At 40.0% G+C, this 25,858-nt stretch overlaps 1 protein-coding gene across 7 annotated transcripts in view; it reads left to right on the top strand.

Moving 5' to 3' along the window:
- Positions 1-25,858, top strand: part of LOC147322808 (uncharacterized) — a 46,761-nt gene that overhangs the window by 625 nt on the left and 20,278 nt on the right. The window contains exons 1-29 of one of the 7 annotated variants that reach the window (XM_086302757.1): positions 3,487-3,809; positions 5,307-5,975; positions 6,072-6,124; positions 7,548-7,737; positions 7,832-8,190; positions 8,661-8,780; positions 8,860-9,057; positions 9,197-9,337; positions 9,870-10,130; positions 11,888-12,068; positions 12,174-12,340; positions 12,491-12,631; positions 12,716-12,894; positions 13,428-13,600; positions 15,333-15,557; positions 15,650-15,759; positions 16,283-16,498; positions 18,102-18,228; positions 18,344-18,563; positions 18,663-18,810; positions 19,450-19,627; positions 19,760-19,937; positions 20,554-20,680; positions 20,791-20,910; positions 21,456-21,606; positions 21,696-21,808; positions 22,331-22,481; positions 23,422-23,670; positions 23,962-24,174. In XM_086302757.1, the coding sequence (XP_086158883.1) occupies position 3,809; positions 5,307-5,975; positions 6,072-6,124; positions 7,548-7,737; positions 7,832-8,190; positions 8,661-8,780; positions 8,860-9,057; positions 9,197-9,337; positions 9,870-10,130; positions 11,888-12,068; positions 12,174-12,340; positions 12,491-12,631; positions 12,716-12,894; positions 13,428-13,600; positions 15,333-15,557; positions 15,650-15,759; positions 16,283-16,498; positions 18,102-18,228; positions 18,344-18,563; positions 18,663-18,810; positions 19,450-19,627; positions 19,760-19,937; positions 20,554-20,680; positions 20,791-20,910; positions 21,456-21,606; positions 21,696-21,808; positions 22,331-22,481; positions 23,422-23,670; positions 23,962-24,174 (5,359 nt within the window). In that variant the 5' untranslated portion in view covers positions 3,487-3,808. The other 6 variants (XM_086302754.1, XM_086302753.1, XM_086302755.1 and 3 more) reach the window with 6 other exon arrangements.

Raw genomic sequence — 25,858 nt, 5'->3', positions numbered from 1 at the left:
TGAATGCAGCTTAGCAGTAGCTAGCTAGTCGGCCAAGATGTTAGCATGCACAATGAGTTTCGATTTAAGATTTTCTACTAAATTGGACTTTTTTAACAGTGTTAAGATTCCCTAATACAAGTGCCGCCCCGATTAATCGCTGTAACTCTTTATATTGACCGACTAATGTCATTATTATTACTTCATAATATTTCTGCTGTTAGTTTCGAATGCTAGCCAGCATAGCGCCGTTGCTAGCCATCATAAGTATCTGTCATGCTTATATCCTGCCGGACAGAGATGTTGAATGCAGGCTAAGACACACGCCCCACAACTGTAACTAAAGGGTTGTTATCGTAATAACAGGTAGATGGACAGCATTTTCACTTAGTTATTTCGTTCTAGGTTGTTGCTTCTTTTTCCACAGTATTTCGTAACAAAATAATTATTTTGAATATATGAATATAAAAGTTGCAATGCAATGACGAGGTACATTAGTGTAAAGTAGTCGTTTCTTAGTGGATGTTTTGTTCTTGTTCTCCGAGGGCTCAAAAGCACTTTCGCTGTACTAAATGACACACTGTAAACCCTGTAGTTTTACATTTGATTAGATAATGTTATAAACATGTCATTTCTGCTCTTATTAAAGAGAGCTCTGAGGACATACAGATATACTGTCTGCTTGACACTACTTGCCTAACTGCACGGGCGGTTGGAGACCTCTGTTTCAGGTAGCTGGGTAATTATCATATATCACAAGACTGGGACAAAAGTCACATGGACTCTCATAACTATTTTACTTCTGCTGAGGTAAACTAGTTAAGACTTGTTACTCTTCGTGGTTTATTGTGATGCACTGAGAAGATCGAAGCACACTGATCACTGTAAGGTATGTTCTCACTGACAGACTATACATATATATACTATTCTGTGTCAGTAAAATAGCCCCGCATTTTTGCCTATATTAAAAGCTATCCAGCCTCTAATTTCCAATATATTTCATGTTAAATTGGAGCTGTTTTAATTGTCCTTAGTTTGATATTTCATGTTAAACATATCAAGAGTTTCAGATAATGAGGTCAGTGTATGTACGAGTAATCCCTGTGTGTTTCAGACTGCTCTGTTTCACCTTTTATTGCTCTTTGCTCAGCATGATGTCATTAAGGTAATATCGCCCGTATATATTCAGTGACACACCTGCTGTTTGTGTTGTTGGTTTGTGAGGGATCTCAAGTGAGGAAAAGAGAGCTAAAAGAACTTGTTTCAGACACTGGATGAAAACGGTGTGGCTGAGATAACTGATTACTTTTTTGGACTGTGAGCTACCCCTCTATAGTTCAAGAGGGTTTTGAACGTCACAGGAGTTGAGCAACCAAACGTGACTGGCAGGAACATCTTAGGCCTCTGAAGTTTCTTGTGTGTGTTTCTGTTTCCCCACGCCTTATTATATCACCACAGGTTGACAGGAAGTAATGTAACAGACAGAGTTTAGTAAGATCAAAACTTACTGTGCTGTAAGTTTTTCAGTGCGAGCCAAATATTCTGGTTAGTTATGATGTAATTATTACATGCACAGCACAAGTATGTACATTTGTATCCAGAACTACACAGAGCTGTGATTACTTTCTGTTTCCTTTCCTTGTGTAATGGATTGTTTTGAGCCTAATCATGTCACATGGCTTATTACCCAACAGCTGATGCAAATCAGCTGAAGCAAAAGCCAGGAATGTGAAACCTAAGGCCTCGTGCCCTCTTTGTTTTCTCCCCAATTTCCAGTGTCCAATCAGAGAAGAGTTTTGCTTACTTTACACTGTGTTGTCTTATAAATTCTCAGTCTTCATTAATGCTTTGACCATTTCTGGAAATGTGAGTGTGGGTACATCGCAATTAAGGACAGAGACATGACATACATGCATACATGAGCATGGCTGTTGGTTTCAGTTTCATTTCTCTTCATGCTTGAAACGAAACACAGCAGGGTGGAAGGGAAGGGAGGAGGAGGAGAGTATTTAAGCTTGAACAGGATGTTTCAGGTTCATGTCTTTGTTCAAGGAGAGATGAGTGCAGATCTTATCATTTGAAGGAACAGGTAAGATTGCTCTGATTCCAGCACTTTTGTACTATTGGCTGTATTTTATGCACACATATAACTATTATATAGTCTATATGTTTATAGAGCCTTTTGGTTTTCATAGATGATAACAGTGTAAACTCACAAACAGTAGTCATCAGCAAACACATTGTGGTTCTTTTGGATAAAACATAATCTGCTTCTGTGGTTAACATGTTCTCACTTATTGCTATTTTGATATAACTAGTGCCATTTTATTCACAGTGCTGCACATTTAGTGTTTGCCACCAGTGATAAAACATTGACTAGTGCACAGGATTAGTAGCCACAACAGTTTGATTTAGTGTTAATTTAATCTTGGACATTTGAGCATTAAAACCTGCACATTTCGCTAGTTTAATTTAAGTAAAACACATTGACACAAAGTCCTTGAAGAAGAAAAGCCAGTAGCTCAAAAGTAACTGGACAAACAACCGTCTTAACTTTAAATATAAAGGAGTGTTTTTAATACTGGTGTGAGAGTCATTAGCGATCAGCCTCTTGGAAATGGGAGAGTATGTATAAAAATGGCTGTAATTCCTTAACAGTTAATTTAACTTTTGTTAAATCATTTGAATTAAATTGAAAGTCTGCACTGCATTCACACCATGGTGCTTGATTAAAATCAAATCTACCGTGGTTGTGTTCAGAGGCAAAATTATAAACAGTCTTATTGTCCAACGACTTGTGGAACTGTATGTGTGCTGTTAATTGGAAGCATCTATCTATATTTACAGAGATGGGAGTGATAGATTTCATTTCAGATCATGCGTGATCATAAATAATAAAGACCTTTAGACACCAGACATGTAAAATTTGTGTGAATATTTGGTCTATTAAAAATGTTTTTTCGGAATCACTTCTTCTTAATGCAGCCGTTCACACCAGCAGCGTAATTTCACAGGAGGAATTTATGGCATTTCTTTTTCCAAACTAAGCTAAATTTTTGCTAAATTTGGGCTGTAGCTTAAATCACACACTATTGAATATTTATTGTTGTATTTAACGGTTAAGTTCAGACATGCGATACATGCAATGAAATGCTCAAAGCAACAAAACAGTAGCTCACAGTGTTGAGTAAATACACTATGCATCTTAGAAAGTAAAGCAAACCTAAGGTGGAGGAGGAATGTTTCAAAGCAGACCTGGTGAAGATGATGTTCACCGAGGACTGAGGAATACTGCGCTGCTTTCATCACTCAACAAAAGTTCAACATTTCAGCACTCCCCCCCTAAATATAATTTAAAACGTGAAACATCTCCCACTTTGATTCTGATAGAAATCAGAATTTGTTTAAGTTTGCCTCTAAAACAATACTGACTTGTTTAGGTATTTAATTAAATGCTGTAATGCCTATGAGATGCATGCTTTACTTGCTACCATCTTGGTACTCGGATTCTGTGATGAACTGGTGGACACTAGTTTGTGGTGAATCTGTCTTAATATTTTTATTTTATTATTATTGTGACTATTGATTTCTTTAACTTTGTTGTTGCTGTGGCTTTAAATGGAGTGACACTTATAGGAGTAATTCTTTGGGTTCCTCTTTTGATCTGTCACATATGTCTGACCATGTTTTTGTTGTGCTGTTGTGGGTGATGGATATACATGGTAAAGTTCACATACACGATGTGTTTCAGTTGTTCTTCATCTTCTATGCAACTTCGAAATAGCTGAAGCTGTGCCAGAACTTTTCACGAGTCATTCTATGGAAAATTAGTGAGTGTCACACCCTCAGAATCAGTAAATTTTTGTCATACAATAACTTTTGCATGTCTAATCAAGATACTGAATGTTCATATGTCATACTCCAAAAAATAGTCTGAGATAGAAAAAAAGAAAAAAAAAAAAAAGAAAGAAAGTAAAGCAAACCCTTCTTAGTAAAAAGACACCTCACCTATGAATTACCTTCTCACCTTCCTCATGCATGCATCAGCTGGCAGCCACCAGCTTCAACAGCAACAGGCAATCTGCAGCAACTGTTAGTTTTGGCTGTCTGTCTTGTTATGCCAGGCAGGTATTTGGCAATGGCTTTGTAACCTTATGATAAAACAGCTGACTGCTGGGAATGTGAACATGTAAAGTTGAGTCATTCTCTGGGTTAACAAATACCTGCCTTTATTTACATATTCATTTATCATACAATCTAAAACATGGTATTGGAGAACATAAGAAGCCATTGAACTATACATCAAAATAATATAATAATTAATTATATAATTATATTTGACCATAGCCACATTTACACTGGAGTTTTCAGGGCATATGTGTTAGAGACAGATTCTAACCTTGATGTGTAAGTAATTTTAAACACCGTATAAACACACAACATGAAGAACGTGCTCTCAGTGAGTTGGACATTTTTACAGTTGGCTGTAAAAATAAATTTATTAGCGATTACTTAGAGCAGTGGCGCCACCATTTCGAAACTGGTTAATAGCTGGTTAACACATTAAGTACACTGCCAAACACAGTATACACAGTAACACTAACTTCGGTCCTGTTTTCCCACTTAAGAAACATTTCTAAACTAAGCCCCATTGTATCTCGTACTGAACTGGAGATTGTCATTGGTGCTTTCATTTCATCAAGACTGGACTACCGTAATTCACTGTTTACATGTTTAAACAAAAACTCCTTGGAGTGTCTACAGATGGTTCAAAACGCTGCAGCAAGACTTCTGACCAAAACATCTAAGTATTCACATGTGACACTGTTGCTAATACAGCTGCACTGGCTCCCCATTGAATTTAGTCCATTTCAAGATTCTGGTTCTGACTTATAGAGCTCTTCATCGACATGCTCCTGCCTACATCATTGAACTTCTACAGCCCCATGTCCCTAGCAGGTCTCTTAGGTCATGTAATCAGGGCCTACTTGTCATTCATCATACAAGGCTGAGAACTAAGGGAGACAGAGCTTTAGCCACGGTGGCTTCCAGACTGTGGAACTCTCTCCCACTGAGCTTAAGATCTCGGGACTCAGTAGCTTCCTTTAAAAAACAACTAAAAGCACATTTTTTTAGAATTGCATTTTGTTAAGTGGTGTCTGTTTTATTTTATACTTTGTTATCCTTGCGTGAAGCACTTTGTGGTCTTTTATCTAGAAAGGTGCTATATAAATAAAGTTTTACTTATTTACTTACTATACAGCAAGCTATATTTCTAGCAGATAATCATATTGTCCATTAATGCTGGTCTCTTTTCTCCCTGATAGTGTCACTCAAGATGGAAAAAGTTCGGACGGAGCTAGTGTCCATTGTCAGGGAGCACCCTGATGGGATCCCGCTTAAAAAGCTGGCTATCGTCTATAGCCAGACATATCACAAGAACTTGACCTTATCCAAACTGGGCTTTGACTCCATGACCAGCCTGGTATCCTCGATGGAGAGGGATCTGGTTCTAGAAGAAGAACTGGTGTTTCACAGGGACCATCGTGGGGGAAACCAGGCGACAGCTGGGGCCAAATGTGGAGCTGCAGCTCAAAGTAAGGAATCAGCAACAGCTCCCGAAGTGAAAAAAAGATGTAAGACTTTGAAGAGAATTGTGAAAATGATGAAAGGACATCCGGATGGGATCCCTCTGAAGTTGTTGACTGCAGCCTATCAACAGAAATACAGCCATGACGTCTCCTTAGTCTCTATGGACTTCAAAACAGTTTCCAGCCTGGTAGACTCTTTGAATGAAGATCTGGTTGTGGTGGAGGATGTGGTGTACCATAAGAGTCACCGGCCTCACAATCAGCCTCAGGCTGGGATGTTCACGAAGACTAAAGAGAACAGCAGACCTACAACACCACGTACGCCTGACTCGCTTATCAGGAGCAGTAGCCCTGCCCTTCGTACTCTACCACAGCGCGATGCCAGTCCTCAGATTGTTCCTCCCACTCAGGCAAGAATGAACCTTCTTGGATCTCCTTTGATTTCCACTGCTTCCATATCTTCCTCCCATTATGTTCCTGTTATTCCCCTTCTTACTGTACCCCAGCCAGCTGAGGAATTGTCCCAAGAGCAGCTCTACCAGAGGATCTTAGAGGTTAGCTGTGCACTCTGATACTATATATATATAGATATATATATATAGGCATCTTTTATCTTTACAGTTTGATGCTGACTATCTTGACATCTTAAAAATCTGCAATACTTTTGAGGCTAATAGTTGCCTCTTAAGTTAAAAGGTACAGACATTAAAGGAATCATAATTTATTATTATTAATAATAATAATAATAAACTACATTTTATATATAAAGCACCTTTCAAGACCCCCAAGGACACTGTATAATAGGATAAAACACATAATAGAACAATGACACAATGAAGAACAATAAAACAAAAGCACAAGATAAAAAACTGAATTTTTTTAATGTAAAGATAGTAAAGAATGCTTTTTTTCAAATGTGTTTACTGGTTAGCCTAAACAGTAAACTAGAATGCAGTCAGCAGCTGAGCATCTACCATCTCTTATAGATAGTTCTCAGTCCTGTGTCTGTTAGCTCGCGAAGATGAAAATATAAAAAGAGGCCTAAATTGTTCCCTGACATGCTTAGGTTGGGGGGTAATATTCCTGGTGGGGTTATTTTAATTTACAGAGTAATGAGTTTTCATTGCAGGAGGATAAATTAATTAAAAAGTCCACTTAGCGTAAACATGTCTCACACTACCTGTGTATACGGTACATTTTTTTAGTACATAAATTTTGACAAGGTTGTCCCAGATTGACCATGCAGAGTTTTGCATTTGTATTTGCAGCATTCGATTTCATTTGGATTTTGACAACATTTTCCATTCCTCATACCTCTGACTACACGTAATATTACTCAGTATTACTCAGTATTACTTATATAGTGAAGAAAACAGTCGATCATACACAAACCCTAATAAATATATATAACACTGGCATCACCATCAGTAGTTTTCCTAATTTTGTTAGCTGATCGTTCCTTCCTTTCCAGTTTTGCAACATCACAACCGTTGACATAGAGGAGTTCAGCAATCAGCATTTTTACTGCTTTAAGTACATTATCCAGTTCCATAAACCCATTAATGTAGTTATATTTGATAGTGGGAACACACCCATGCTTGTAAATTAAATAGAAGGATGCAGTTAGAGACAGCTCGTTTTCCCTCTCACTACTTAATTTGGTTGAAGCCATCTGTAAGTAGTTTTCTCACCTAAGAATGTGAAAACATAAAGCGTGCTTTGCTCACTTCAATGTATTGTGAGATTGTCTTACATTAAAACAGTTGAAATATGCAAAAAACTGCCAGACACAGAGAGATTTGTGGAAGTTCTTAATAGAGTTTTCCATTTATGCATTACAAGCTTGTATCTGAATGAACTCATCTTCTACCAATGTACTCTTAAAACTGAACTTTGGCTTCTGCAGTACACTGTGTTATAGCAGGTATTTGCCTATGGAAACCAGTTGGTGTGTAAAAGTTTATTGATGTGTTTCAGGTGATGGGGACATACCAGCTAACTGCTCCATCAATGGAACAGCTTCAAACCTGCTATTCTCAGAAGTTTGGTGAAAAGTTTCCTCTTGCCCAGTACATGTCACTGTACGACAACTGGGAAGCCAAGAAGCTCCCCACTCAGTCTCAGCCAACAACTCATCCCAAGACTGGGGTGTGGCAGACCGCTGCAGGTAGCCAAACATCAAAACATTCCATTTCAAGCATAAAAGGCAAAGATTCTCAATAGTCCATATTAATTAAATAGTTTGTATTATCCTCCCACAGCAACACAGAGTCCTAAACCTGAAAAAGAACAGGAACAGGCCAGTGGGCTTAGCTTCCTGTCTGCCTCTGATTTTCCAGTGCTGGGGGCAGATCGGAGTTTGACCAAAGAGCAGAAGACCAAAGTGAGGGATGCCAGCCCGAGAGAAGGCAGCGGTCCTGTCTTTAATAAAGGTTATCATGCACAGCTCAGGGAGCTCCTTGGAGAAAATATGCGAGCTGTGGAGGCCATGGAAGCAGACCAGGAGGACTTCAATGGGAGGTGGAGAAACAGGGACATGGATCAGGATACGATCAACACTCTGATGGAGAGTGTCATACGAGAAATCGCTGGGGATGGAGAGCTGGTCACCACAAAGAAGGTGAGGACGAACTATACTTATTTTTTCTACTGTGTAGCTGTGCATAATATGCTATTTGATCATTTTCCTAATCATTTAGTCTGTTATGCAACATTAAATTATTCTCACAGACTACACTGCTTGCCTCACTGTTTCTAACCCAGGTTACCATCAATATCTTTGGTCTTCCTGATATACACACATATTTATTTACGCCAGTTTTCTCGCTTGCAGTTTTCTTCCGTCTTGTTTTTCCTTTAGTTTATCACCAGTTGTTTTTCAGCTGCATCTTTGTTTCTCATCTGCTGTCAAGTTTCCAAGAGGATATTTGATTTGGCCCTTCCCATTTATCTGGGCTTGGCACCATCACTACGGGTGCGCTAGGCTTGTGCTTTCCACAATGAGTCATGTTTCACTCTGTTACATTTGGACTAACTCGCTGCGTTTGATTATGTTGTTGTCCTCTCACTGCCTTTCATTCCTGCTTCCAGGTGATATCCCGGGTATGCAGGCTGGTGCCTTCTTTGGACCCAAGAGGGGTCGAGCACCTGCCTCTTAAAGCTCTAAAAGATCTTCAGTACCTCATTAGAGAGATCAACATGTTCATAGAGGTTGGCACGCATTAGTTTTCACCTGTTTTCTCACTGTCAGGTTGCCAAACTGAATTTTATTTTGTCCTCTTTCTCCCAGACCACCTCAGCAGTGACATCCATCTGTACCCTGTATGAGCTGGGCCAGTCATTAGCTGGCCTCAAGGACAAGAAGCGCTACGAAGAGCTAAACCTCGGCCCCCTTTGCAAGCTCCCCTTCATTCACCGCATATTCAAGATTGACAGCAACACGAAAGATGACGATATCCACCAGATCGAGACTGTAGACATCTTAAAGGTGCATTCACAGGGCTTCAGTTTTGTTTTGCACTTGAGCTTTAATGTTTATAAGAGCTTATTTTGTTGTTGTTGTTAAATTATGTTTTACAGTTACAGTATATGTCATAAATATATGTCGTTTCCATTCTTTTGTTTAGCAACTTCGTGTTTTTAGGAGGAAGCAGACGAAGGTAAAAGTGGACCTGGCTGAGTTTATGAAGCATCTGGCTGACCACTATAACTGTGACTCTCCATACGAGCTGGGCATCAGGATAACTGGTCTTGGCCTGCCCATATCGGTAAGAAGCACAATGTTCTGCTACATTCCAGGACGGTTTACTGATGAGTTATGATCAGCAGAGGTTTGGGACATATTTGCTGGGATATATTATGGTTACACAAGCTGCATGTGCATCCACAGCCACACCCCGCACAGCCTGGGTATCCTCCCAGATGAACCTTCTTGGCAAACATACAGGGAGGCTTGGGATCGAGTTAAAGTGCCAGCATGAATTATTGTTTTATTCTGCTTCCGGCTGTGGTCTCAGCTAGAGCCTATGTCCGCTTGGGACCACACTGATTATTTCTTTTGCTGAAGGTAGTTTCAAGTAACTGCTAAATTTAATGAATAATGCTGTGATTTCTTCTCTGTGAACCCCACTGTCCATGCGTTGTTAAGTATTAACTATGACAAACAGTGAGATGTGTGGAAATCTCATTCGTGAACTTATAACAAAAAAAACGACTTCACTTGTGTTTTTGGGTAAAGATTAACCTGCTATACTTTGCCATTATTCTCATATTAAACACAAACACATTTGTCTACTCTAGACAATCTCGAAGGTAGGCCGTAACGAGCACACCATCTTGGAGTGTGCCAGGGAGGTGATTCAGAAAGAGCTGGAGGAGGAGATATACGAACGGCTGAGGAAACTCAAAAAGAGCATCTTGGAGCCGCTGAAAGGAGCAGCTTCCTTCTCCTCTGCGGGCAGCTCGGATCTCTCGAAGAAGTATGCCTCAATGACAGCGGCCGAGGTCGTGCTGGCGGTCTTTACAAATGCAGGGGAGGTGTTCAGCCCCAGGATGGCCAAGGTGGGTGTCACACACTGACAGATGTCTTGTGTTACTGAATCTGGACTGGGTCATTCGCCAGTAAGAGGGTCACAGAATGACGCTAAAGCATCCATCAAAGTTTGAGTGAGAGCGTGTGTTAGTTGGTTACAACTTTAATAGCTAGACTAAAGCATTTAGGTGTGAATGAGTTATAGCAGGGCTGTAACTTGAGTTATGTGACTGACGGCACATAACTAGTAAGATGTGGTTTATATGTTTATTTTTATATGTTACCTGTGAATCCAACTGGCTGAGGTGAATGCTCACTTTGTTTTCTTCATATAGTCAGGATAATATTATGTGATGACAAAAACTCCTGTTCAACAAGCTCAAACATGAAGAAAAGTAAGCGGCCAACACTGTTTTGTATTAAGAACAAATAGAAATGAAAGCTGTCTCTAGTATGTCTATACGATACATCCCAGCTCGGTCCATACATACAAGAGACTGGAAGATAAAACTAAAAGCAAGGCACAGGGAGCAAATATCTATCAAAATCAAACAGGAAGTGAGCAGTGATAACTGAACAGGGAAACACAGATGCACAAATGAACAATACAGGGGAAGTGACACACGAGGAAGAAAAAACAATCACTAAGAGTAGAACTAAACCCAAGTACAACCAGGAACTAGAAACTAAATACATGAAGAAGACCTGCAGCAGGCTGGTGACCTGTCCGGGATGTGCCCTGCTTCTGACCCGGGGCCCTTTGCTGTGTGTCTTTTCCCCATTTCTCTGTCTTTTTTAACTGCTCTACCGTTGAATAAATGCCCAAAAAAAGTTACACCAACAAAACAAAAGTCCATAAACTCAAAAACATAACATGACATATGAAGGTGCACTTTGCTGCCTGCTGAGAGCACCTATTCCCCTCTCTTTCTATTAGTGATCTATTATTTTGTTATTTTAAGAATGTAGTTTCTATATAATTTACAGATTTGGATTATTCATATAAGATAGAAGTATAGTAATTAGTAATGCTGTTTGATTATAAATTAAGATGCCATCTAAAGTACTTAAAATACTAGTAGATGTTTTGTTTTTTCTGCAGACCAGTAAGATAATACATGAGGCCTGTAAAAGACTGGCCTACTGGCCTGCAGTGCTGTCTATATATAGTAATTATGCGCTGTTTTACAAATGTAAAACAGCTTTTGCCGGTTTTCATCAGAGAAACCAACCTACTGTGGATCATTTTACAGGAATTATCAGTGACACATACTCCATGGAAAAGGTGGTTTTCACCTCTTGTATATGAAAAAACGAATGGAAAAAACACAGAGTTGTGGGATTGTTACTCAAAGTAAACACACACCAATTCTTACATTGAGCATCAGTGCCCAAACTATGCCTGTGTTTCTATTATATTTGCTGTAAACCAAGCGAGACCTCACATTCTGCCCCAGAACAGACAAGTGAAAAACAAAAACAAAGACAAGACTGTGCTGGAAATGTGTTAGTCCAAATTGGCAGGTAATAGCAAAGCAGGTTTCAGATTTCACACCGTCCACATTTATCAGAAAAACTAGACTTTTGGAAAAGACTTTCTAGTTTGTTTGTTTTTTTCAGAGTCAGTTCTTAGATATAATAAACAGCATCCACACACAGTAATGGCACACACGAGATTGAAGTCTGTGTTTGCTCTGAGCAGAGAGAGAAGCAACAGAGAAGCTAGGTGTGCCTGTTTTATTTCTGCGCTCCTGTGACACAAAGCTCTATTTGTTTTCTGATCCAGCACGTCCAGAACTTCCTGCTGCAGGTGTCAGGTAATCGGCTGGAAACAGCTCTGTTTCAGCTGGCCATCTGTGGGGGATCCCTGGCTGTTCCACACGACCTAGTGCCCAAAGACAAGACCTCCAAACCCACGGAAAAAACTAAACCAGAGGACAAATCCACCAAATCTCTCCCAAGCGAAGGTTTCTAACGCAAGATGTTACACATATATTAGCTTATCCTATCCTAAACATGAATCTGTTATATTTTTAAATGGCAAATGCACATTTCTACTCTCTATTTCTCAGCTAAAGTGAAGCAGTATCTAAGGGACAAACTGGCTGCTCAGAACTCAGCTATCACTTTGGCACACATTGCTTCCTTGGAGAAAAAACTGTCTGAACACTTCCACGTGAAAGACTTCCTGTCTTTAGAGAAAGGCAGCTTCCTGGAGTTTTTGGTGAACAACATTCAGGTAGTTCTCTCATTTTTGATTTACTTTAACTCTGCAAATCGCAGGTATGGGACCAAATTAACAAAGCAAAAGAATTTGCGGTCATAATAAGGAGATAACAAGTTGCACCAAATCATCCAAATTCAGTGTCTCTCATCTGGTTGTGTGCAGCTGCTGCAGGACACAGTGGGGTCCACCTTGATTCTGGGCAGCAGCATGGAGCGAGCCGGCAGTGGCTTCAGACCCTCCAAACAAGATGTTTTTGAGTTCATCAAACAGTGCGGCGACGTAGCCTCCACTGATCCAGATGAAGTGAGTCATAAAAACAGACACAGATACAGCAACCTTTTTTCACAGTAGATGTTCTAAAACTACACTGCAACTGTGTTTCCTCAGCTCTCCTACATTGAGTCAGCACTGAGGTCTCACTATGGGGTCCGGGACAGTCGTGACTTGGGGCATGGTCCTCTGCACAGACTGGCTGACCTGGTCCAACGCCAAAAAGCACTGGGTGGAGGAGGACTGAGCCCAGTCTGCTATGAATCAGCCCTGTTTGCTAAACAAAGCAAATCAAGGTTAGAAGCCTATCACCAGACAGACAGAAATGCACCTCAGTATATGGGAAGGATTTGTAATGTTATGCTTTTCCTTATGTTTATTGTATATCTGTAAGAGTGGTGGAGGCAAAAACTCAGGCTTTGTTTGTTTTTTTACTTCTGGCACGGTGTGTCAGTGAGAGGCTCCACCCACCTGCTGTTCAAACCTTCTGTTTGTGAGGAGAAGCTAATTAGAAGAGGTTAGCTAAAAGGGACAGCAGCCTTAAATGGAGACATGGTGAAATGGCTTGATTCAGACACACTGTACCAAGGCTTAGTATTAAGATAAATAAGGATTGCTATGAACTCTGAATCAAACAAAGCCGCTCTGCCTGGACATGTAGAGTCCAACAATAAATATGTAGAGCTGGAAGTGAGCATGCTAGGTCCCCTTTAAAATGAGAAAACCTTATGGGAGGATGAATAACTTAAAGATAAACTCCCCATCATTTGACAGGTCCAGTTTTCATGTCAGTTGCCTTTATTCTTCTGTCTTTCACATCCATGAACAGTGCTGAAGGTGGATTTGAGTCAGTGGGTCGGCTTGGTGAAATGTCCAAGGATCAGGCCCTGGCCAGCTTGCTCTCCTGCCCTCTGCTGGAGGATTTAAGTGAGTGGAGCCAGTGGGAGCTGATCTTTAAACCCCTTCACGGCTCCCTCAAGGAATTCATTGAAAAAAATGCAGGTAGGCACGAGGCATATTGCTTTGAACATGACCATTTTTAGACTTTTTAAACTGAACAAAATGTGATGTATGGAGTGGCTGTAGCTCAGGAGATATAGCAGGTCATACTTGCTGAGCTACAGCATACCGTATTCCTGAGTCAGCTAACTCAGGCATGTTGTAGAAAGCACTTTGAGTGCTTAAATGTAACTTAACCATATACAAGGTGTCCCATTTCCCATAAACCAGTGATCGGTGTAAAATGAGTTGATAAAACGGTACGTCGTTCAGTGATACGGTATATGTGTAGACTGAATCCAGAATGAATCCTTGGTAATATAGAGTGCATTATTTTTACCTTCTGCCATTCAGTTCAGCTAATTATGTACAAACAAAGCCTTGTTTCGATTTAAAGATATAAATAAAAAATGTTTGTTTCTGCTGTCAAAAAGTGCCAAACGTGTGTAGAAATCATGTTTGATTATCACATTAAGTCCACAAGAGGGCAGTCGATACAAGGTGAGACGTAACTAACCGTACCAGTGCACTCATTTCAACATAAACATGACTACACACTGTAAAATAAAAAGATGATTAGATTAAGTTACATACTTTAAAATAAATGTGGAAGACACAGAGTGAGCACTGCTGTGACTGCAACAACAAGTGTAGCTGAAAACTGCAGCAGTGCCACACACAGCTGCTCCCACTTTTACGGCTGTGCTGCAGTTGGGTCCTGCACTTTGAGCTCCTGCAAGCTCTTACTAAGATAAATATAACCTTATTTGTTGAAGGCCTTAGTTTACATATTCTAAGTTTTAACATTAAAGGACAGGATGACCACCACTGTGTCTCACATTGCACAGAGAAACATTTATCCTTTCACCTTTTGGTTTGGCTTTTCCACTTTAGCTTTTGAAGATGTTTAATTGTAGTTTAGTCAGTTGTTAATTTTTATTAGACATTTGTAGTGTTATTATATGGAGAATAAATGCCAGAGATCAGTATGGATATTAGAATAAAAAAAAGAGAACATTATGAAAGCAATTGACTCACATTCATTCAGACATCCAAAGTCTCAATAAGCACGTCCGTTACAGCCTCATCAGAAGAGCTGTGATAAAGTATTTACCAAATTAACAAGGACTTTGCAAAACCATTACTGTTAGTTACTTTGCTACTTTGTTTTATTTTAGTTAATAAAAATGCTTTTCTAGTTTTGGTTCGCAGTTATTTTTAGTTAACTAAATCACATTTCTTAAGACATATAGAATCTAGTGTCTCTTTTATTGTTTAGTGTTGGAACAGTTAAAAAAGCCAGCAACCTCGAAAGCAAATTTTAGATAACTGAGTACTAATTTGATTACATCATCTTTTCATGATGTTTTCATTTCAGAATTTGAATGAAAATGGGATGAGTTGAATTTAAAAAAAACAGAAGCTGAATAAAAACAACAGAAGTTGAAAAACACAGAAGAGAAATATTTCAGAATTCTGAATTCTGAGAAAAAAATAATTCAGAATTTGAATTAAAAACAACAGAAGTTGATTGCGGAAAAGAAAAAGAAGACGTGCCCATTTGTATTTTTCCTAGTTGCCGTAATCCTCTTCCATACCGAGACACATAAGCTGTCTGCATCATTTGGGTATTCAGGCTTTGATAATTAAATTTGATGTGTCCTCTTGAGCAATTAGCAGTAATACAAAGGCATCAACAACTAATGGGTGATTTCATGTTTTACTTACTGCACAGGTAATACAGGCCTAGCAGCATTAGAGGTCACCCCCGGTGTGCTGTTTAGGGTCACCACAGACACAGGAGACAAGCACTTCTCTAGTGCCACTACGGCCCTCGATCCTGTGGGCACAGCTGGCCACCTTGTGTCCATGGTGGTAGCTGACGGAATAGTTAATGCTCCCATAGCCCTCCTGAGCAACCACATGCAAAGCTCTCTGGCAGCAGCTGTGGCTAAAGAAGGTAGGTATTTAACAGGATAGATGATGGAAAATCATTTTGCTCCATAGAAAAGAGTAAAGCACAACTGGACTAACAGAATTTGTGTCGTTTAGATTTGTCCATGGCTGAGGAGGATGTGTCATGTTACGACAAAGTTGCCAAGTTCCTCCTGGAGTGTTTCACACGAATTCCCACCAGAACCTGTCAGGCTCTTCTGCTGCAGGTCAGGAGTGGATGCTGAAAAATGCATCTCATGTCTTCTGCAGAAGGCTAGAAATTCAAGATCTGATATGTTATATATTTATATCCAACTGAAATCTAGTTGATGTTTTGATTAGTTTGTGCTCTTTGGCACAACATAAACCCTTGATCATATTTAGTGTTATTGGACATCGATGCTGGCACTATGTGTTGATGATTCCAGTAAACAGCTTTCAACCAACAAAAAGGGAACATGTGACAACATTTCAGTGTGTCCTGGAACACATGAGTGGGCAGCTTTAGCCTCTGAATTTAGTTTGTTCAGCTAAATCGCTGAAGAGGAGGCTGTTATTCAGTTGTCATGCCAACCACAGACTTAGATGGCTTGTTGGACATCTCAGAGCTAAAGCTCTCTCAAGTTGTCTGCAACATCTTGTCTCTTTTTGCTTTGCAACAATTTGTACAATACAATGTACATAACAAATATGTGTAATCAAACATCACGGTCATGTGCATTTAAAATTCTGGCATTTATGTTCTTCCAGGTGTTTTTGGAGCCCTTCTCCCGTGTCCTGGGCCAGGCCAAATCTAAACGGGTCCTGATGACCGTGGCTCAGTCGGAGCCGAGGTACATGAACTGTCTGCATCGTTTGGGCATCCTTCTAGGCATCCCAGACTGGATCAAAGACTACGAGAAAAAGCTGAACCCACCTCAAAGCCAGAGCTGTAACACATACTCAGCACCTGTGGACCAAGCCAAGGTCAGAACACAAGCGAGGGAATCTATAAATGTAGCTTATACATTACACTGGAATTGAAGAGTCCTTTTTGTCAGTGACATACATCAGCACAACATCAATCCACAAAGTTATGGACTATGTATTTAGAGTATACTGGAATCTCACTGCTGCTCAAATAACATAAAAAATGGCATGCGGTATATGATAGCTGAGTTGTAAAGTAAGCAGTAATAGTAAGAGAAAAACACAAAAAAGGGGAAAAAAGCAACATATAAGAACTGGTTCTAGTGGAAAGTCTGCTTTTTTTAAGGGTATAATGCCAAAGACCTGCTGCCACGACAAAGCAGCAATGTTTAAACATTTTTATTGCGCAAAAGGAACTCTTGAGGTTCAGAATTGAGACTTATTATCACTAGATATAGGAGATATCTATATTTTCTTCTGCATCAGAGACTTCTTAAAGGGCAGATGTAAACTGCTGGATAGCTAACGTTTGAATAGAATGTATATAAAATAGGTCCCGTGAGCCAAAAACCTGGATTTCTAGACATTTTTTCTCCACTCTTGACTCTTGTATGATTTCTAGGACAGAGTCACGTCAAGAAAAAAAAATTAGTTAATCATTTTCAAAATGAATTTGAAATTCCAGATTAAACACTAAAATGTATTTAGAGAAAAAGGTTGAAATGTGGAGATTACTGCATCTACATATAACCCTCTACAAAATGCACTGTTAAACAAACTGATCAGCCAACTTGTACATACATCGTCTTGGTTGCACATCCATAACTATCATAACTGCATCTGTCCATTACCAGGCTGTTCATTTTGTACAAATCCACTCTCCCACATTCGTGTGTTTTTCTGTTTTTCTGCATCCTTATTCTCATCACACAATATGTTTACGTTCTGAAGAGAAATCATTTCCTTCCTTGTTACTGAAAACGATTCTGAAGTTTGATTTTACTCCCAGGGCAGCTGTGGCAGTTTGTATTGAGACAACAACTGTAATCTCCACATTTCTACTTATTTTTTTTTTTTCGAAATACAATTTCGACCTTATTCTCAAAAAGGTCGATAATAATTTTTTTTCTTAACACGGCCCAAATACTTGTTCGTAGATTTCAGTGATATTCCTGATGCAAGTCATTTTAGGCACGCAACTCTGGCTGTTTGCACGTGAGCAGCCTCCTGGTGGTTTTATTAAAATTCTGCAGAGGGTAATTAGAAAATGTACAATTAAAGGGAAATCAGCTTGTTTCAGACAGTGGATTAACTGGACGGCTACACAAAGGCCCACTATTAAATTACTAAGGTTTATTTTGAACTTTGAATCATGCAGTATAAAAATGTGGAGCTCCTCACAGATCCATTTTGCTGTGAGGAAACAGCGCTAACCAATGAGGTGCCATTAAGTCACATTGATCAGATTGATTGGTCAGTGACAGCACAGTAAATTTATTAATTAATTATTTGAATTGTGTGGAAAGTACAAAGCAGTAAAAATACAGAAATGTGAAGAAATGCTCAACAATGTTGTCTACTAGTTGTAATGTTGCACACTGTTGCTCAGCAGCATATTTCTGTTATTAACTTATTCTTCTTACCTTTCTTATGTCTTCAGTCTAATTTGACAGATTCTGAGTGCAGCAGTCTGTCAGCTCTCAACATGAGTGAAGATGACTTTCTTGAGGATAACATCATGGACAACAGCTTTGAATCCTCCCAGCTGTACCACAGCCCACACCAAGGTGATTGAAAGTGGCTCTCCACTGCAGGATTTTGAACTTTATTACTGTTTTCATACTGTGACAAATTATAATCTGCTTTCATTTTTGACATCTTTTACCAAATGTGTTCTTTAAGTCAACGATGAGCAAGACATAGAGGCTGAGGAGGAGGAAGAGGATGAAGAGCAGCTGTATGAGTTGGCCTCGGTGCCTAACGGAGAGATATCAGACGTCAGCAGCGACGCTGAAGGAGGCCAGGGCGAGGAACAGCTCAAAATGTCTGACGGAGATGAAAAGGAGGGTGACAGCTGTGAGTCCGAGGACACAATCCAGAGAGCCGTCATTGAAGACATCAGGTTTGTCACCTTTATCCATAACTGCTCTGTCCGTTTAAGTGTCATGATTTGGTTGTGGCTACTCTGTCACTCTTTTTTGGTCTCCTCTTTCTCTGACAGGAAAAGTGAGTTTGGCATCGGGGTGAAACTGACAGCTGAAGGCCAGAAACTGATGCAGGTCCACCAGGAGCGACTGGGCCGCAGCTTAGACCGCCTCTCCACTGAACTCTACAGCAAGGACACACACTTTGTCCTGGAGCTCATTCAGGTAGAAATCTGAACGTGTTTATCAGAAGCTTCCAGGAGTTTCTCCATCCTGATTTCTTAGATTTTTTATATTTGTCACACTTTCAGGTTTCATATCATCAAACGTATTTTAAGATTATACGAAGATAACCCGAGTTAATACAATATGCAGTTTTTAAATCAAGATTATAGATCATAAAAACCCAGAACAACTTCTAAAGAAGTGCAGGCCTCACTTGTCTTGAGGCACTTGGGTAATACAGTATGGAAATCATCTGAAACACACCTGCAAGTCCACCTCTGATTGGCTAAAAAAGGCCAAAATGAAGGTTTTAGCGTTGCCTAGTTAAAGTCCTGAGTTAAATCCGATTGAGATGCTTTGACATGAGCTTAATGTTTGGAAACTAAAGCAATACTGTTGAGAGTGGGTAAATTTGGTGGATCTTAAAAATTGTCTGATGAACCGAAACGTGGCCGGTGTGACAAATAAGAAAAAATAAGAAATCAGGAAGGATAAAAATAGTTTTCAAAGATCTGTAAAACAAAAAACAGCAGTTTGATTGTGGGTCTAAAATTCTATGAAAGGAAACTTCTTTGCTTTAGTATTTTGATTTGAATTTTGTCCAATATCCTCCGAACTCTTTGTATTCCTTTCTTTCAGAATGCCGACGACAACAGTTACCCGGCAGAGCCTGGTGTTGTTCCAGCGCTGGCTTTTATGGTGGAGCGAGACTGTATCACTGTCCTCAACAATGAAACCGGCTTCCAGGAGAAGAACATTCGGGCTATTTGTGATGTAGGCCGCAGCACTAAGGGAAAACACAAATATGGATACATTGGTAACTGCATTTGGCCCTCTTTCGTTCTTCCACCGTTACAACTGTGTAAAGGAATTTAAATTTTTTGTGTGTAGTGTTGGAGAACTTAAAACCACATAGACAAATGACGTTCTCCTGTTTTACTTCGTACAGGACAGAAGGGCATTGGCTTCAAGTCAGTGTTTAAGGTCACAGACTGTCCTGAGATTCATTCCAATGGCTTCCACTTGCACTTTGACAAGAACTGTGGCCCCATGGGATACATCCTCCCCCACTGGACTGAAGATACGAGGCCTCTGGATCCACAGCTGAGGGACATAAATCAGCACAGGTCAGATGACTTATTGATCCCAGTACCCTGAGAGTCGATCAGCTAAATTGAATTGATCTGTTACCAGTTTCAGTATTTACACCAGTGCTTTTCTTGGAGCTGTTTCTAAAAACAAACCTCTTATTTTAACTTTGGAGTTCAATATTACACAGTTGTGATAAACTACACTACAGAGTGCAGCTAAAACCCATCTTTACCGTCATCTCCCTACATACTTCATGTTTGTGAGATCCAAAGTAACAAACGGCATCTGCATTGTCAGCTTCTTGGTCAGGTCTGCTCATTTGTTGCCCTGTAATCTGTGGGGCTCTCAGTGGATCGCTGAAACGCTGACTGTGTCTGTGTGCATAAATTGGCACATTGTTTGTAGGTCAGCTGCTAAACGTTCCTCTGCTTTTTGCAAGCGTGGTCTCACGATAATTTGCCCTGAGTCAGAGTCTGACCCTCTTTGTTTATGTCCCCACACTAGTATAAATAGTTGTATTCCTTGTTTATTGTTATAATACGGGTAATTTAGTTTGGTTATGGGGAAGCCAAAACATCTGTTTAACTTTATTAGCAGTCTGCTGCTCACATTAGACCCATGGTCTAATTTTTTGTCTTCTTCTCTTTTCAGCTGGACCACTAAGATCAGCCTTCCTCTCCGGACTGAGAGCCATCAGACCAGGAACCTGTTTCATGACGTGCACCCTTCGCTGCTGCTCTTCCTGCATCGACTACGCTCCATCACCATCTACAATCAGGTAAGTCAACAGCAAGCGCTTGCACATGTGTGTTTTTGCACATAAACCCACCTAAATGGATTAGGAATAAAAGACCTTGTTGCTACTGTATTTATTGTGTCTATGTGCAGAGTGAGAAGCGTTTCATGACGATGACTCGTAAAGATCTCAATCACAATGTGCTCGAGGTGGAACACTCGGAGGGTACCGAGCGCTGGCTAGTGGTCAAAACCACACTGAAGCCCAAGAAGGTGATGCACACAAGCTAACTCCCACAACTTTTCAGGCGCACATATCATATTTGGATTTCAGAACAACAGCTAACCATCTGTTCCTATATTCCATCCCTCCTGGGGCATAAATAAAATCTGCTGTGGATTTGCATTTCTCTGATGTACTCCTGTAAATATGAGTGTTGATCGTTCTGCTCCTCAAATGTCTTTTCTCGGGTTTCCATCAGACTTTATGAAAACTTATTCACTGGATAGTATTTTCAAACACCACCGAGCTGATTTTAATGATCTGTCTGGCTGAAAGGGTTCAGTAATACCTGCTCTTACTCCTTCAGCTGTTTTCCTTCTTTTATTTCCCAGAGGCAGCGTCCTGTTATCTGCAGTTAGGTTATGTAAGAGAATGAGCAAAGCTGAGTGACAGAGGCTATTTGAGACACGCTGTGCTCTTGATTTTCTTCTCTTTTTTTCCAGTGGCCTCACTTTTTGCAAACCCATTTGTGCAAGAAGTCAGCCTGTTAGCAAGTTGTTGGCTCTGTTGTGACATTGATTTGTGCCTCCTTCAGATCAAAGAGGATGTAGAGTCGACCGAGCTCGCTCTGGCTTTCCAGCTTGGCAGCGACTCCACAGGAAGTAACATTGTGTGCCAGCCTCAGAAGCAGCCCGTGTTTGCTTACCTGCCCCTTCGCAGTTTTGGCTTCCGTTTTATCATCCAAGGTGAGAGTGGAGATGAGAGCAGTTTATTCACGGGCGCCGTTGGGTGAAGAACAAGTGCAGTCAATAACTGATGTCCGTTTCTTGTTTAGGTGATTTTGACATCCCTTCTTCTCGTGAAGATGTTGACAGAGACAGCTCCTGGAACCAGTGGCTCCGGTCTGAAATAGCACAGCTCTTCCTCCAGGCCATGGATGTCTTCACTGTAAGACATAGCTGCAGAAATAGAGAACAATAACCAAGAAAGTGCAATATTATATGATACATGGAATGTGTATGCACATTATGTTGCAGTATGAGATCATTAGAAACTAATATGCAAGTTGATTTAGAAAATATGATTTAAGGATCGTTTACTGTGACGTATCTGGGCAGGAGGATAAAATTTGAAAATTTGCTCAGTCATACTAACCAGAAATTATTAGCAGATACATTAAATCATTCTATTAGAAGAGAGCGTTAAAACTGCATATTTGATACATTACTGTGTAAAATAAATTCTGAGCACTGAAGTTTATGAAATCTGATAATATGCAGATTTGGTATGTAGCAGGAAATTACAGGTCTGTCTATTTCCAATAAAGGCTTGGTTCTTTTTGTAGCTGAGGTAACTAAAGAAAAAGTCTAGAACATAAAGTATTATTAGGCTAATATTAGATCTTGGTTGTGTCTCCGTCTGAAGAGAGCTTTTTCTTTTATGTCATATTCCATCTTCTCGTTGTTCCAGAATCACCCAGAGTTCAAGGGACTGAAGGGCCTGTGCCAGTTCCTTCAGTTTATCCCCCTGTCTGACGAGGTTTTGGACTTCTTCAAGCCTGTTGCCGGGCAGATCATTCAGCTGCTCAAGGGCAAATCCTTCCTGCCTACTCTCAGTTCAGGTATTATAAAACTAAACTAAAAACTAAAACTAGATGTGAAAAATGAAAGCAAGACCAACAATTTCTAATGCAGAGTGTGATACAGATTAACTCAATTTGGGAATATTTCTTGAATGAAAAAAGCTCAAATGAACCAAAGATTTCACTTCATTTAAAGTTAAAGCTGAGTCAAAAGGAACAAGAAATAACCTCAGAGTGTCCTAAAGAGGGAGCAGATCTAACATAAACAATAAGGTCCCCAAAATGGAACCCTGCGGCACACTGTAGGCAAGAGAAGTGGAACAGGACACAGAAAAGGATCATTCAGGCAGATATGAGGAGAATCAATCAACCAAAGCGGAGCCCGATACCAGCCCGAACCCAGTCTCTCAGGCTATCGACAAAACCTGGTGGTCAGAATTTAGTTTTTTACGAGTTTAGGTCAAAGTGTCACTTTAAAGAGGAGCTGTTTTAGTAAGATGAGCAATGCAAAAGCCAGACTGGATCACCCCAATACTGCATTTATCCAGAACATCTGTCAGCTCGTGAGCTACAAGCTTTTATAAAATGTTTGCAAGAAATAATAAACTGGAGATTAATGTGTAAGTGCTAAGAAGAAAAGATTCAAGGCTGGCTTTTTTTTAAAAGTGGAACATGACAGCATTCTTAGAATAAGCAAGGACTTGACTAGAGACCAGTGAAGCACTGATTACAGTTCGCATACAGACACAGACACGGGCAAACCTGTTTTAAACAAAGATGCAAGTAAAATGTTGAGTGAGCCAGAGGATATTTCCATTGAGTCAACACAAGTTTAACCAGCTCAGGTAAAGGTAAAAACGGAAAACCAAACAGGTTGAGCTGGGGTTAGACCAGAGCACAAACAGGAGCATGTCAAAGAAATATGAAAGATTATTTCTTCCCTGTAACACTGTAAACATTCCTCTGCTTTCTCTCTCAGATGGTAAGATTGTGTACAAGCTGCCCTCCCAGGTGGCCGTCTGTCAGGACCCTGTGATACGGGAAGTGATTGGTGGAGGTGAGCTGGAAAAGCATCTGTCTCTGTCCTATCTGCATCCGGATCTAAGCCCAGCACCGCCCACCTCCCTGCTCACTCACCTGGGAGTCCGATACCTGCGGGGAACGGATGTTACCATAGTAACCACAGCCATGGTCAAGGAGCTGATGACAGTAGGAGGTATCCATTCAGGTGTGTGCAGAGCAACACTGGCATCTCACAGTGAGGGCAATATGATGCTGCATAGTTATATTGTCATTATAATAAATGGCTAAACTTTAAATATTCCATTTTATTTCTTTTTCATTCAGTAGAAACAAACTGATGTTTTCTCTGCCTATGTAATGGCAAATCTGAACACCAGACTGTGTCATATGATTGTTGGGTTTTTCTCTGTATCTATGAAGCGCCTTGAGGCGACTTTTGTTGTGATTTGGCGCTATATGAATAAAATTGAATTGAATTGAATTGTGTTACTTTCAGATGCAGGTCTACATCAGCTGGCCAGGCTGCTGGTTTGTAACTTCCGAGCTCTGGAGCATGGATACGGAGAGGCAGATTCCATCCTGCAGACGCTCAGAGAGCTACCCATAATCCCTCTAGCTGACGGACGTGCGGTGGCACTAAGTGTGGAAGGAGTGTTCTTTCCAATGGAAGAGAGCAAGACCAAGAAAAAGAAAGCTCAAGCACAGACAGGTAATACTCTGACTTCATAACTCTATTAGTGGCAGTATGTAGTGGCTAAGAGGCTTGATCTGTGAAATGTGATCGGTGATTAAATTGCAAACTGATATCTTGATTATGTGTGTCCTTCTGAAATAACTTTGCCTTGCTTTAAGTCAAAGAATAGAATAGGAAAAGCCTAAAGTTTGGGGCTGAAAAGTGAAGCTTGCAGAAGTCCAAACAGCTTCACTTCCTCCAATGGCCACTAGAGGCTGCTCCAAAAGCAAGGCATTCCATTTTCTACTTTTAGCATAAAAACAGGCAGGCATTTTTACAGGCAGGTAAAAATAGCACTGGCTTTCTTAAAAGTTAATTTCAGCCCCTCTAACAACTGTGTGGGGGTGATTATTTTTTAATATAGAAAAGGTTAAACGCTTCTTACACGATGTGCTTGAACGTCATACACTACTAGAGGCAATAAATGAGGAAATGTGAGTTCTGCAGTGTGTGGAGCTGTTTATTTCATGTACTGTTACTTTGCTATAATTTGCAAATATGTGTCTCTGTGCACTTGTTAAATTAGCCTGTTAGCTGATAGCTTATCACTCCAAGCGCTGTTCTAAATACGATATCTTTGACTATACAAAAAAAAAAACTACATTGCACTGACCAAATACTAACAGCTTCAGCTTGAAATATGGAGTGAGTAAAAAAGTGGATGCTATTATGGTACTGACACAAGGACAAGCGCCTTTAGTTCCTAGCTGTATACCTAGCTTGTTTTCTTCTTTCAATGGTTGCTAAACAAATTTGCTAACATTAGCTGAGAACTTAGCCTTGCACACTCATATCCAAATATGGCAACTTATGGCTCCTAAAACCAATGTGAAGAGTAAAAGGCTTTAAAAGTATAATCCACAAAGAAATAGGCAACCTCACAATGGCCACATCAGCTTGTGTTTTACATACATAAGTAAAACTAAAACTACTGCATATTTTAATACTGTTTCTTAACAGATGAATAGCTGCAGTATTGTGATAAAAAGACAGGCCCAGCATACAGTGTACAGCTGCATGTAGAATTAAAGAAGAATTGTGAAAGAGTCAGCAGCAATGTCTCTGTGTTTTTGCTGCTTTGGTGCAGATAATTGCTCTGCACCTGCAGAGAATTTATAGATATGCATGTGATGATTGCACTTTGCTAAAACAAGCGTGAAAAAAACAAAACAAAAAACAGTGAACCAGCAGTAGAGATGGAGAAAGGAAAGCAGTGAGAATATAGAACAGTACGCTTTCACAGGTTTTCAGTTTCTAAAAATGTAACAAACTGATGTAGGAGAAACAAAAACGGATAAATAAGTATCACCTTGCTGATGGTGAGAAGTGCACATGTAACACTCTCCATCTGTGCTCACAAACCTCAGCCAGGAAATCCTTGCAAAGCTGGAAATTGTTGTGGAGCTTCATAAACTGAGTAAAAAATAGCACAGTGCATTACCTGGTACATTTGAATCAAGGCACTTAAGTAAACAGACACGGTAACAGACTACAGAACACATTCAAACTTTCTTTTTTAATGTCTGAGTAGATATAGAAATGGCATAGGGGGAAAGACTCTGAGCTCTCGAAAAGGTTAAAAGGATCTGCGTCAGTAGCTTTGTCTTCTGTTTTCAAAGTCAGCAGACTCAGACATGCAGGTTAGCCAAGTAGGTGTATG

This window comes from Aulonocara sp. 'chitande type north' Nkhata Bay, linkage group LG8, assembly GCF_057382095.1.
Source record: "Aulonocara sp. 'chitande type north' Nkhata Bay isolate Kocher_YH1m ecotype deep benthic linkage group LG8, A_spYH_male_GT1.1, whole genome shotgun sequence".
Taxonomy (NCBI): Eukaryota; Metazoa; Chordata; class Actinopteri; order Cichliformes; family Cichlidae; genus Aulonocara; species Aulonocara sp. 'chitande type north' Nkhata Bay.
Note: the sequence above shows the minus strand (reverse complement) of the source record. Positions and strands in the feature narration are given on the sequence as shown.